This window comes from Chrysemys picta, chromosome 2 (assembly GCF_011386835.1).
Source record: "Chrysemys picta bellii isolate R12L10 chromosome 2, ASM1138683v2, whole genome shotgun sequence".
Lineage (NCBI taxonomy): Eukaryota > Metazoa > Chordata > Testudines > Emydidae > Chrysemys > Chrysemys picta.
Genome location: NC_088792.1, coordinates 132,604,360 through 132,616,900, shown reverse-complemented (window position 1 = coordinate 132,616,900; position 12,541 = coordinate 132,604,360). Strand labels below are relative to the sequence as shown.

The 12,541-nt window shown below is 50.0% G+C and overlaps 1 protein-coding gene across 8 annotated transcripts in view; it reads right to left on the bottom strand.

The window, feature by feature from the left end:
* The window catches only part of MARCHF6 (membrane associated ring-CH-type finger 6), a 104,946-nt gene extending 93,026 nt beyond the window's left edge, over positions 1 to 11,920 (bottom strand). For 2 of the 8 annotated variants that reach the window (XM_065584214.1, XM_065584215.1), the window contains exon 1: positions 11,745 to 11,919. In XM_065584214.1, coding sequence (XP_065440286.1) covers positions 11,745 to 11,853 — 109 coding nt within the window. In that variant the 5' untranslated portion in view covers positions 11,854 to 11,919. Of the gene's footprint in view, positions 1 to 11,024; positions 11,200 to 11,744 lie in introns of those variants that run through there. The other 6 variants (XM_065584209.1, XM_065584210.1, XM_065584216.1 and 3 more) reach the window with 5 other exon arrangements.
* Between the last annotated feature and the right edge of the window lie 621 nt (positions 11,921 to 12,541).

Here is a 12,541-nt window from a genome sequence, read left to right as displayed (position 1 = left end):
TCCAAGGTGGGGCCAGAAATGAAGAGTTCAAGGTTGCAGGAGGGGGCTGGACGGAGGGCTGTGGGAGTGTGGGCTCTGGGGTAGGGCTGGGGATGAGGGGTTTGGGGTGCAGGAGGGTGCTCCGGGCTGGGATCGAGGGGTTTGGAGGGTGGGAGGGGGATCAGAGCTGGGGCGGGGGTTGGGAGAGGCTCAAGGGTGCAGTATAAGCCCAAGTCTGAGCCTAGGCTCAAGGCAACCCCCCCTTGTGTCCACACTGCAATTGTACTAACCTAGGGCTCAGACCCAGGGTCCCAGGACCCTGGAGGGTCTGAATCCGAGTCAAGCTAGGGCCAAGGGTCAGAGTCCTCCCGCTTTCCTATGTACATGCAGCCTTGGCTTGATTTGGGTTCCAGGTGTCCTCCAGATAGATCGCACCCTTACTGGTGGCAGAGTAATAGCACAGCTGGCAGAAAGCATCATTACTGCCTGCCCAAGCATGGTCCCCATTCCTGCTCCTCCTGCAATGATGGCTCCAGCTTCTGCTCCTCCTTGCTGTTGTGCAGCGCTTGCCTGGAGCAGGTGGTAAAGTTGCCAGGCCGGAGGTGACTCCTGGCTCTCGGGATATTGGGGGGTCATCCCTCCCCAGGCCAGGCTGAGCTGGGAGCTCCACGGCATAGGGTTGCCAACCCTCCACTACTGTCCTGGAATTTCCAGGAATTAAAGATGAATCTTTAAAGATTGTGTCATATGATGAATATGTCCAGGAATACATCAAACCAAAATTGGCAATCCTATCCACAGGACAGTGCTTGGTCCCCGCTTCGCTCTCTGGCTCTTGCTTCCGGGCTCCCCTTGCCCTCACTGGGACTGCATGTGCAGGGGCACCTGGATGCATGCACTGCCAGGTCGGTGAGAGGGAGCCAGCCCCAAAACTTCCCTGCAGCCTTCAGTGGGGGCAGGGATAATGGCTTGACTGGAGGTGCTGGAGCACACTGCACCCAAGCCCTGGGTATGCACTTCACCACTCCGCAGCAAGGCTGGTGGGTGGATGGGTGTGTGGGGGTGTTTTAATGGATGGGATCTTTGGGAGGAGAGCAATGATCCCCCAAGCTGGGTCTCTTGGGCAGGGACACACACTCTGGTCAGAATGAAGCATGGAAGGAAGTAGCTACTTCTGCGGCCCTTGATGGGGGAGTGCCAAAAAATGAAAACCTTGATTATTAAGCAGACTAGTGGGTCACCCATGTTGGCTGCTTCTGGAGACTTGTTAGAAAAGTGGGAGTAAGAAGCACCATCCGTTGAACACCGGAGGCTGGTTCTGCCCCAGTGTTCAGCTAAGCCAGGGTTAGAAAACTTTAAATGGGGCGGTGACTCTGATGCAGTGTATATCCCACTAAGGGTGTTCCTCCTGAAGAGCAAGTGATCTGCAACTTGTGCAAGCACACTACTAGAGAGTCTCCAGGGTTTTCAGTGGAAACCGATACGGTCAAGCCATTTCACAAACCCATTCACTTCACTCCCCCCATCCCCCCACCACACATTTATTTTCCATCAAGACCACTCCCTCTCACAAGCACTGTTCCCCCTCCCCCCACAAAATGACCCAGTTTCCCCTCCCACCCCCAAGCACATAATACCATTTATGTCAATGTCATTTGGTGGGAATAGTATCCAAGCCTGTCCATGAATGTAGTCAGTATAGTTTTCCCACAGTGTACCACATTCCTCAGGCTAGAGCAGTGGTTCTCAAACTTTTGTTTTGGTGACCCCTTTCACACAGCAAGCCTCTGAGTGCGACTTCCCTTATAAATTAAAACCACATTTTTTTATATTTAACACCATTATAAATGCTGGAGGTGAAGCAGGGTTTCATAGAATCATAGAATGTCAGGGATGGAAGGGACCTCAGGAGGTCATCTAGTCCAACCCTCTGCTCAAAGCAGGAACAATCCCCAGACAGATTTTTGCCCCAGATCGCTAAATGGCCCCCTCAAGGATTGAATTTACAACTCTGGGTTTAGCAGGCCAATGCTCAAACCACTGAGCTATCCCTCCCCCCCACATAACCTTGGGCTGGAGGCTGACAGTTCATGACCCCCCTACATAACCTTGTGACCCCAAGGGGTCACGACCCCCCCATTTGAGAACCCCTGGGCTAGAGTGTCAACACTGGGGGGAGGGGGCAACTAGATATTCTGGGATATGGTTACTTTGACTCAGATCTGTGCACTGCAGTGTGGATGCCAGAGCTCTAGGTTTGAGCACAGTCAAAAAATTGTTAACGTAGAGTTAAAATGCAATGTAGACGCTTAAGCCCAGGGTTCCTTGACATGGGTCAGCTGACTTGAGTCCCTCTAGTCCAGGGGTTCTCAAATTTTTTTTTGCTGGAACCCTCTTTAACAATATTTCAGGCCATAACAATCCCTCCTGCCCAAAAAAAAAAAAAAAAAAAAAAGTGATAGCAAATTACTGTACACACTCATAGGAGCATAGTCATGATACTGCCACCCTTACATCCGCACTGCTGCTGGTAGCGGTGCTGCCTTCAGAGCTGAGTAGCCGGAGAGCGGCAGCTGCTGTACCCCCTTCCCATTCCCTCCAGCAATATTTTTTGTCATCTCATGACCCCTGTACAATAGCCTTGCAACCCCTTTTTGGGTTGGGACTCCCACTTTGAGAAATGCTGCACTAACCCAAGACTTACATTGCTGTGTAGCCATAGCCTAAGGGCATGGCTACACTTGCAGATGTAGAGCACCACAGCCCTCGGAGATTGCAGCAGGGAAAGTGCTGCCATATGTTTACACTGTCAGCTGCAAGTGCAGTGGCATAGCCACATTAGCAGCTCTTGCAATGCCACAGAGAGCAGTGCATTGTGGTAGCTCTCCCACTGTGCAAATGGCTGCAGCGTGCTTTTCAAATGGCGGGGGTGGAGTGTGACAGGGAGTGTGTTGTGTGTATGTGGGGGGAGAGAGAGTGTTTTTTGGGGGGCAGAGAGTGTGTCAGCATGCTGTATTGTAAGTTCAGACAGCAGCAGGGGAAAACCCCAACATCAGCCCCCACACCTGCCTCGGTGGCAGTAGCATTCCATAGTAATGGTTTGCTTTGTCCTGGAGCAGATAAGCATGCCAGCTATCAGAAACGGAGTTTTGAAAAGGGATAGCCACATGCCTGCAGCCGAGTTAAAAAAAAATGACAAGAGTGGGTCACTTGACTTCAAGGGATTATGGGACGTTTCCAGAGGCCAATCACAGCACAGTAATGTAACACATCATCCGCACTGACACCCAGGCGTTTCAGCCAGGGTGCAGCAAGCTCTATGCTTCTTGTGGACATGGATTACCAGGAGCACTCCAGCTGCAGAGTCCAGGTGCTCTAAGTGCTTTTCAGTGTAGACACCTCAGGAGTTAGGGCACCTGGGGCTGATTTAATGCGCCCTAACTTGCAAGTGTAGCCAAGGCCTAAGAAGCTTAGTTCTGAGGTAGTACTTTAATATGCTGATGACACCCAGTTTTTTTAATCACCCAATCCAATCAGTGCTGTTGAATGCCTATGCCAATACTGGGGTCAGATTGGGACATGGATGAAAACTAGGTGACTCAAGCTCAATTCACATAAAATTGAAATAATGTTGGTAGATTAGGGGAAGTAGCCAAATGATACAGGGAAGCGGATGTCATTGCTGATTAAGGACATTTGTCTGCCATTTATTCCATGGGCATGCAGCCTGGCTGTTGTGTTTTAACCTCATTTGTGGCTGAGTGAAAACACAGAAGCAGAGTCCAGAAGTACTTTTAACCAAATGCATCTGAATTGGACAATGTGACTTTTTTCAGATGCAACCCTGCTAAAATAACCCAGAAGGGAGACACCACTATCTGAAGAATTGGGCGCTTGGCTTAAAGTCAGGAGACCTGGGTTTTATTCTCAGCTCTGACACTGTGTGACCATGACCAAGTCACTTCACCTCTCTGTACCCTCACACACTATGTCTAACTTGTTTGAGGCTTGTAAGTGCTACTGCGATCCTTAAACAAAATAATAATCTGTATCTTTGTCGCCTGAAGACTGGATTACTGCAATGCACACTACTTGGGGATACAACTTAAATCAATTCAGAAACTTAAGCTGCCACATTTTGAAAAAACACACCCCTGAGTGCTGCAAGTTTCAGCACTGTAAAGTGGCAGTGTAGACAGTGCATCAGCGCTGGGAGCTACTCCCCTCGTGGAGGTGATTTTTTTTACAGCACTGAGAGAGTTCTCTCCCAGCACTGGTGCCATGACTACACAGCCACGTTAAAGCACTGTCACGGCAGCGCTTTAACATTGCTAGCGAAGACATACCCTTTAGTATTACTTCCCTGGAGTATCATATGATCTGTACCGGTGGCCTATTTTCTTCTGGATGGAATTTAAGGTTCTAGTTTTGACCTATAAAGCCCTACATGACTTTAGATATTCCCCCTAGAGAGACCACATCTCACCACCACAGCATACTTCACCAGCTTTGAACGGTCAAGATGCCTGATCTGTATCGCCTTTGATTTCAAAAAAGGAGGCTGGAGGTAATACATTCTCTGAAGGACATGCTGCAAGGCACATGAATTTGTGGAAGTTGCTGTAAAGGATGGTGTTACATCTGTGAGGGTGGGTGGAAAGTGGAATTCTGTGCTTTTTTAAGGAATTTTACTCCTGGCTGTCAAAATAAGTTTGTGTAACTGGTGTCAGGGGGTACTGAGAACTTTTGGATAGGTGTTTTTTATTACTGTAGAAATCCAAATATATACACATATATTAGGCCTAACATAACTCAGACTGTAAAGGCAACAGTCAGCTTCAATCTACTCTGTCTCCTGAGGACAGCCTCCTGGAATTAATTACACACATTATTGCCATTATTGCCTGTACATTGCAACATTCAAAATGAGTTCTGGCTGCCTAACAAGTGTAGTTTTCTACTTGTGTATACAGTTCTCATCTTCCCCTCTGTTGACACGCAATGTGCAGGGAAATCTATGCTGTCTGTATATAACTCTTTATCTTGACAAAAGTTGTTAAAGCCAGATTGCCTAACTATTTTTCTCTGCATACAACACCTCAGTCTTCTATTTCCCCCATTAGAGAAATCTCTCTTCGGCATCACGATGCCTAGAATTGGAGATTAAGATATTTAACTATAGACTAAAATTTAATTGCAAAGCAACAGGAGTATCCTCCACCAGCACAAACTGCATTTTGTTATACATGGAAGTTTTAGTCTTTCAAAGTTCCTTTATAAAAGATACACATATGGATACAGTCATGTGGTGATGGAGTTTTGACAGTTTTATGGTGACATAATATAGTCCGGGGTGGGCAAACTTTTTGGCCCGAGGCCCACAGCTGGGTATAAAAATTGTATGACGGGCCATGAATACTCATGAAATTGGGGGTTGGGGTGTGGGAGGGGTGAGGTCTCCGGCTGGGGGTGCGGGCTCTGTGGTGGGGCAAGAAATTAGGAGTTCAGGGTACAGGAGGGGTCTCCGGGCTGGGGCAGGGAGTTGGGATCCAGAGGGGGTGGGAGGGCTCTGGCTGGGGGTGTGGGCTCTGGGATGGAGCGGCGGATGAGAGGTTTGGGGTTCAGGAAGGGGTCTGGAGGGCAGGAGAGGGATCAGGGCTGGGGCAGAGGGTTGGGGCGCAGGAGGGGGTCATGGGTGCAGGCTCTGGTCGGCGCTTACCACAGGCAGCTGCCAGAAGCAGCAGCATGTTCCCCCTCTGGCTCCTATGTGGAGGCGTGGCCAGGTGGCTCTGCGCGCAGCCCTGTCCACAGGCGCTGCCCCTGCAGCTCCCATTGGACGCAGTTCCTGGCCAATGGGAGCTGCAGGAGTGGTGCTTGGGGCAGGGGTAGGGTGTGGAGCACCCTGGCTGCCCCTACACATAGAAGCCAGATGGGGGACATGCCCCACATGCCATGTGGAATGGGGAAAGCCCCCTACCCAGCTCCCCGGCTGAAGTGCCAGAGCGGGGCAAGCCCCTAGACCCCGCTCCCCAGAGGGAGCTTCAGAGCCGGATTAAAACGTCCGGAGGGCTGGATGCGGCACCTAGGCCGTAGTTTGCCCACTCCTGATATAGTACATTAGCATGACCTTAACAACATGTGCTTAGAGAAGATTTCATCAGAGAATGCTAACTACAGTTTTAATCCAGCTTTTAAAGAGTTATTAGCTACTACATTTCAACATATACCAATATCCTGTTAACACGGGGGCAAACTGATAACTAAGAGTGAACCAGGACTTGAAAAAATCACTCATCCATTCCCCATGGTTGAGTGAGAAAATGCCACTTGTAAGTGCTATAAAAGTTTAAATATTAAATTTAAAATTAATGCTTTTGTATATACTATAGTAGTCCCCTTAAACCTCAAACACAATTGCATCTCATCACGCTACAACAGGGGTGGGCAAACTACGGCTCACAGGCCGGAGCCGTTTTAAGCCAGCCTGCAAGCCACACCGCGCAGCTCGGCCCCGCTCCGGCCGGCGTGCTGGGTCAGGGGCCACACCACACGGCTTCCGGAAGCCACAGCATGGGCCCGCTCCGGCTCCTACGTGCTCCAATGGCAGCTGCAGGGGCAGTACCTGCGGATGGGGCAGCGTGCAGAGCCGCCTGGCCGTGCCTCCGCATAGGAGCTGGAGAAGGGACATGCCGCTACTTCGGGAGCCGCTTGAAGTAAGCACCGCTCAGAGCCTGCACCCCCTGAGCCTCTCCCCACTCCCCAACCCCAGCTCTGATCCCCCTCCAATCCTCCAAACCCCTTGGTCCCAGCCCAGAGCACCCTCCTGCACCCCAAACTCATCCCCAGCCCCACCCCAGAGTCCGCACCCACTCCTGCACCTCAAGCCAATTTTGTGAGCATTCATGGCCCACCATACAATTTCTATTCCCCGATGTGGCCCTTGGGACAAAAAGTTTGCCCACCCCTGCGCTACAACATATAAGTGTACATGGAGCTTACAATCGAAGGCCCCAAGCCTGTAAATATTTATACATGATTAACATTATATATGCGAGGAATCCCCTAAATGTAACTATTTCTATGAATGTTTTTAGGATTGGGACCTAAATTAAGATAAAACAACATCTGTAACAATAGTTAAGACAAGGGTAACAGTACTATCATACATTCTCACAGGCTAACAACATGCTCAGTTTGGTAATCTGAACTATTTCAATTTTTCAAAAATTCTCTGTCAAGTGTATTCCCTCAGCTCCTTTAACATTTACACACTCCCTTCCCCCCCCCCCCCCCCCCCCAGGAACGGGCTTGTTGTCTATTATTTTGTTTATCCTCCTCAGGAGGCTATACTCCATTGCTAGCACTAATAGCTCCCCAGCTCTCTAAAACAACTATCCCCATGATTCCCTCAGACAACAGACTCTATTCCAGGGATTAGCAACCTTTGGCATGCGGCCCGCCAGGGTAAGCACCGTGGCGGGCCGGGCTGGTTTGTTTACTTGCCGCGCCCTCAGATTCGGCCGATCCAGGCCAATGGGGGCAGTGGGAAGCAGTGGCCACCACATCCCTCGCCCCACGCCGCTTCCCGCAGCCTCCATTGGCCTAGGACAGCGAACCGCGGCCAGTGGGAGCCGCGATCGGCCGAACCTGCGGACAAGGCAGGTAAACAAACTGTCCCGGCTCGCCAGGATGCTTACCCTGGCGGGCTGCATGCCAAAGGTTGCCGATCCCTGCCCTATTCTGTATATAAGCCCCACAACGCCATTGGGTGCAGTAGGAAGGCAACCAATGTTTCTGACACACACTGCTGCTACCCAGTTAGCAGAGGTGAATCCATAAACATGTCAGGTGCTACTGAGCAGCAAATCCTTTGCTCAGTTATGGAGCATATGTTCTGATACCACTATGGTCTGGGGTTGCGAAACTATCATTCAGGTCTGCTCATTATTTGACCCCTAAATCATCCCCCTTTTCCACACCCTCCCCACCCCCAGTTAGTCTCCCAACCCCATGATGCTCAGAGTCCAGAAATGAAGACATAATAAGGACTACTGAGGCTGTAAAGGCACTACCATGGTGCTCCTGGGAAAAGGGGAGGCTGCTTGGACCATGTTCACCTGAAGTCTTCCTGGCTTTGCGGGGCAGTGAAAGGAAGCCTAGCTAGTCTCCATACCCCTATGATGCTAGCAGACTCTGCAGTTGTTGGTGAGTTATTTCTGAAGGAGGCTGAAGTCTTCTTAAAAGGGAAACTCCTTGGAAATGAAAGATGGATGCCAGGGTCTGAGCCCCAAAGTTCTAGCTTTGAGGGAGAGGGCAAAATCTCTAAGTGTTTTGGATAGTCCTTCAGAGCAACTGTAGAGTTTGAGGGCAAATGAAGCTCCAGAGTAACATACTAACATTCCAAGATGTACTAGACATAACCTACATACTGCATTCCAGAGGCTTACTGGAACAGCCTTAATGATTCTCAGTGTACTAAAGAACTAGCCAGTCTGGCCTGGTCCACATTAGAAAAATTACCCGTTGCTGACAAGAGGTAGCAGCAGCACACTGCAAGTTTAGAGCATGGCTTTTCATGATCAACCCCATTTCAGAAAACAATGAGTAAAATGAAATTTATTCCAAGCAAGTCTTAGCCAGGGTTTTCTCAAATGGTGCTGAACATTGTGTGTCCTGTTCTCCAAATGCAATTAAGCTGTGCAGTTTAACCAGCGTTGGACCTACTGCTGACAACTGGTGTCAGCAATGGGTAATTTTTCTAGTGTAGATCTGGCCTCTGACTTGACTCAATTCAATGTATTCTCTTTTATCTAGAAACTATTTAAGTTTATTTCAGTACTAAAAAAACTAGTGCAGTAATATTTTTTTCTTTGTTCTGAAAGAATCCCATACTCATAAATAACATTCCTGTTCTAAACAATCAGCTGAAACTTAAGATAAATTTGCAGCGCACCTCATCACAAGCCAAAAATAGATATGGCCAGTATGAAGACAGCATAAAAGACCTAAGCAGTTATTTAACATTTGCAAGTGCGCTTTTAACTGATTCTAAAGTTTGACTTTAGCATTAAGTGCTGAATGCATAGAATCAACAACAAAGAAGGGCAGGACCATGAAGTGCAGATCCACTGAGAGTCACCTACTCCCGTTTGATAAAATAATTGCAGGAAGTTGTAGACTGTACCTATTTTCTTTTATTTCCCAGTTTTCTAATACTTTTTTTTTCTTCAAAAAACTGAAATATAAAATACATGATTACTTTTCCTCAAAACGACAGCCTTCATGCTGTCAACATAATACACATCACTGAATAAAACTAGGAGTAAGGAACGATGCCCCAGTGGGCAGTAAGTAGGTCCAACCTTCATGAAGAAAAATGAAAACTAATGCCTCTTGTCTTGATTTTTGTAGGGTTGTCAACAAATACCTTAACTGCATTTTTTTTCTTTTTTGAAAATTTACAGGTCATCTTTATTACACTTTTTCACAACCTCAAAACTCAACCCTCACCAGTGATTTAACTGATTTTTTGAGAGAATAATAGTTTAAAAAGTAAATAGCAAAAATCTTTTTAAGTACATGAGCGGCAGGAAGCCTACCAAAAAAACACTGGCAATCAGGGTGCTAAAGAAGCACTCACAGAAGTCAAAGCCCTTGCGGAAAAAAATAAATGAATTTTTTGCATTAGTTTTCACTGCAGAAGATGTGACCAAGATTCCCACACCTGAACCATTCTTTTAAGGCGACAAGTCTGAGGAACTGTCCCAGATTAAGGAGTCAGAAGAGGTTTTAGAACAAACTGATAAATTAAACATCAATAAGTCATCAGGATCAGAGGGTATTCACTCAAAAGTTCTGAAGAAACTCAAATATAAAATTGCAGAACTACTATACTAACTGTGGTATGTAACGTATCACTTAAATCAGCTTAAGTAGTACACCCACATCTCGAATACTGCATGCAGTTCTGGATGCCCCATCTCAAAAAAAGATACATTAGAAATGGAAACGGTACAGAGAAAGGCAACAAAAAGTATTAGGGGTATGGAACAGCTTCCACAGGAGGAAAATTTTTTAAAAATGGAACTATTTAGCTTAGAAGAGATATGACTAAGGGGAGACATGATAGAGGTATATAACATCGTAAATGGTGTGAAGAAAGTGAATAGGGAAGGGTTATTTACTGTTTCACAAAACAGAAGAACTAAGGGGTCAACCAATGAAATGAATAGGCAGCAGTTCTAAAACAAGTATGAGGAAGTACTTCTTCACACAATACACGATCAACCTGTGGAACTCTTTGCTGGGGATGTTGAGGAGGCCAAAAGTATAACTGGGTTCAAAAAAAGATAAGTTCATGGAGGATATGCCCATCAATGGCTATTAGCTGTGTGTGTCCTTAAATCTCTGATTGCCAGAAGCAGGGCCTGGATGACAGAGGGATGGGATGGCTGGACAAATTACCATTTTTTGTTCATTCCTTCTGAAGCATCTGGTACTGGCAACTGACAGACAACAGGACCCTGGGGCTAGAGACATTGGTCTGACCCAATATGGCTGCTCTTATGCCTGTAGGGCCCGATCCACTAGGCATGCTCACTCAGAGGCTGCCTTACATCACACGAAATAGCCAAAGAGGAGGCCACTCATTATATCAATTAGCCCAGTGGTTGGGGTACTTACTCACTGAGGACATGGAAAACCACCAGTTCCAGTTAGGGTGACCAGACAGCAAGAGTGAAAAATCAGGACAGTGGGGGGTAATAGGAGCCTATATAAGAAAAAGACCCAAAAATCGAGACTGTCCCTATAAAACCAGGACATCTGGTCACCCTACTTCCAGTCTCCCCTCTGCCTGCTGAGGAAAAGGGATCTGGACATGGATCTGCCACCTCCCAGCAGAGCCCTAATCACTTATATTGTTGACATTACCCAAGATTTGTATTTAAAAGAAACAGACCTTCCAAATCATCTTTCACTTTTAAGAATTACACAGAATACATTTAACTGTTCCCAAAAGACGTAAGTAGAGGGGCACCAAGTACCTTTCCCTATCAGAAGATATTTTGGGGGCAGAGAATAGGGAGCTGTGAAAGAATACATGTTTGACGGTGGACAGGGGCACCTCTCACACAAGATTTCCCCTCCTCCAGGCGGAGTGACTTTGCTCTAGGCAAGCTGCACTGCCGAGGGAACTGAAAGCGGCGCACTGTCCGTGCACCGAAGCAGCCCGTCTAGTCCGCTGCAAGCTGAGTTCTCCCCCGAAGTGCCCAGCGCCCTTTGAACGCCAGCAGCGCCCGCCGCACCGGGCGGACATGGGCGCAGCGGGGGGCTGGGCGTCACAATAAATCCTGCGGCCGCTGGATCCCCCGCACGGCGAGCCGCGTCTCCAGCCGGCCGCCCCGCCCCGCCCCCCGCACGGCTCAGCGTAGGTGGGCCCCGCTGCCTGCCACCCTCCCCCCCAGCGCTGGCTCCAGACTCACCCCCACCCCCGCAGCGGTTACATAAGCGACACCCCCTCACCAGCAACCCCTCCCCCACCGACACCCCCCTGCACGCACCGCCCCCACCAGCAACCCCTCCCCCATCGACACTGCCCAGACTCCCCCCCCCCCCCCCCCCCCCGCAGCCGCCGCGAGGCACCTGCAGCCCCAGGCGCGGGGTTGGGGGCGGCCCCTCCAGAGTGTAAACACCCCCCGGGACCCCCTCCCCCCGCCTGGCCCCCGCACCCGGGAAGGGGTGATAGCGGCCAGCGAGCGCGTTACCTTCCTCGGCGGTCTCCATCTTGTCTGGCTGACGCAGCGCCGCGGCCGGCGGGCGGATGGTGTGACCGCGGTGCGGGGGGGGCCGCGGGGTTCGCAGAGGGAGCACCATAGAGCCAGCCCGGCTGAGCGTAGCGGCCTAGAGCGCCGCACTCGCCTCCAGCGACCCCCGGCGGCCGACGCGCGCCAGCGACGCTGGCCGGCGCTGCGGGGACGTTGTTGACCCGGGAGCGGGAGGCGGGTCCTAGGGGACGTGTCTGTGTGTGAGCGAGTAACCGTAATTCCCGGAGTGTCTGCAACAGAGATACGTGGCCCGGGTAGAGTCCAGCAGGACTCACACCTACGCCTATGCCAGGGCTGGCTCCAGGGTTTTGGCCGCCTCAAGCAGCCAAAAAAAAAAAAAAAAAAAAGCCGCGATCACGATCGCGGCGGCAATTCGGCGGGAGGTCCTTTGCTCCCAGCAGGAGCGCGGGACCGTCTGCCGAATTGCTGCCGAATACCTGGACACAGGGCCGGCTCTAGGATTTTTGCCGACCAAAGCAAAAACAATTTTGGCCGCCCCCACCCCCTTATTTAATTACCCCACCCCCGGCCCCACCTCAACCACGCCCCTTCCCCAAATCCCCATCCCTGCCTCCTCCCCCCAGGATCTCAAGCCTAGGAGGGAGGGGGAGAAGCGGCACCGCGCCGCAGCCGCTCGGGATCTCCCCCCCACCCCCGTCCCAGGTTTGAGAGCCTGGGAGGGAGGGGGAGACTCCGAGTGGCAGCGGCGCGGGCGCCGCTTCTCCCCCTCCCTCCCA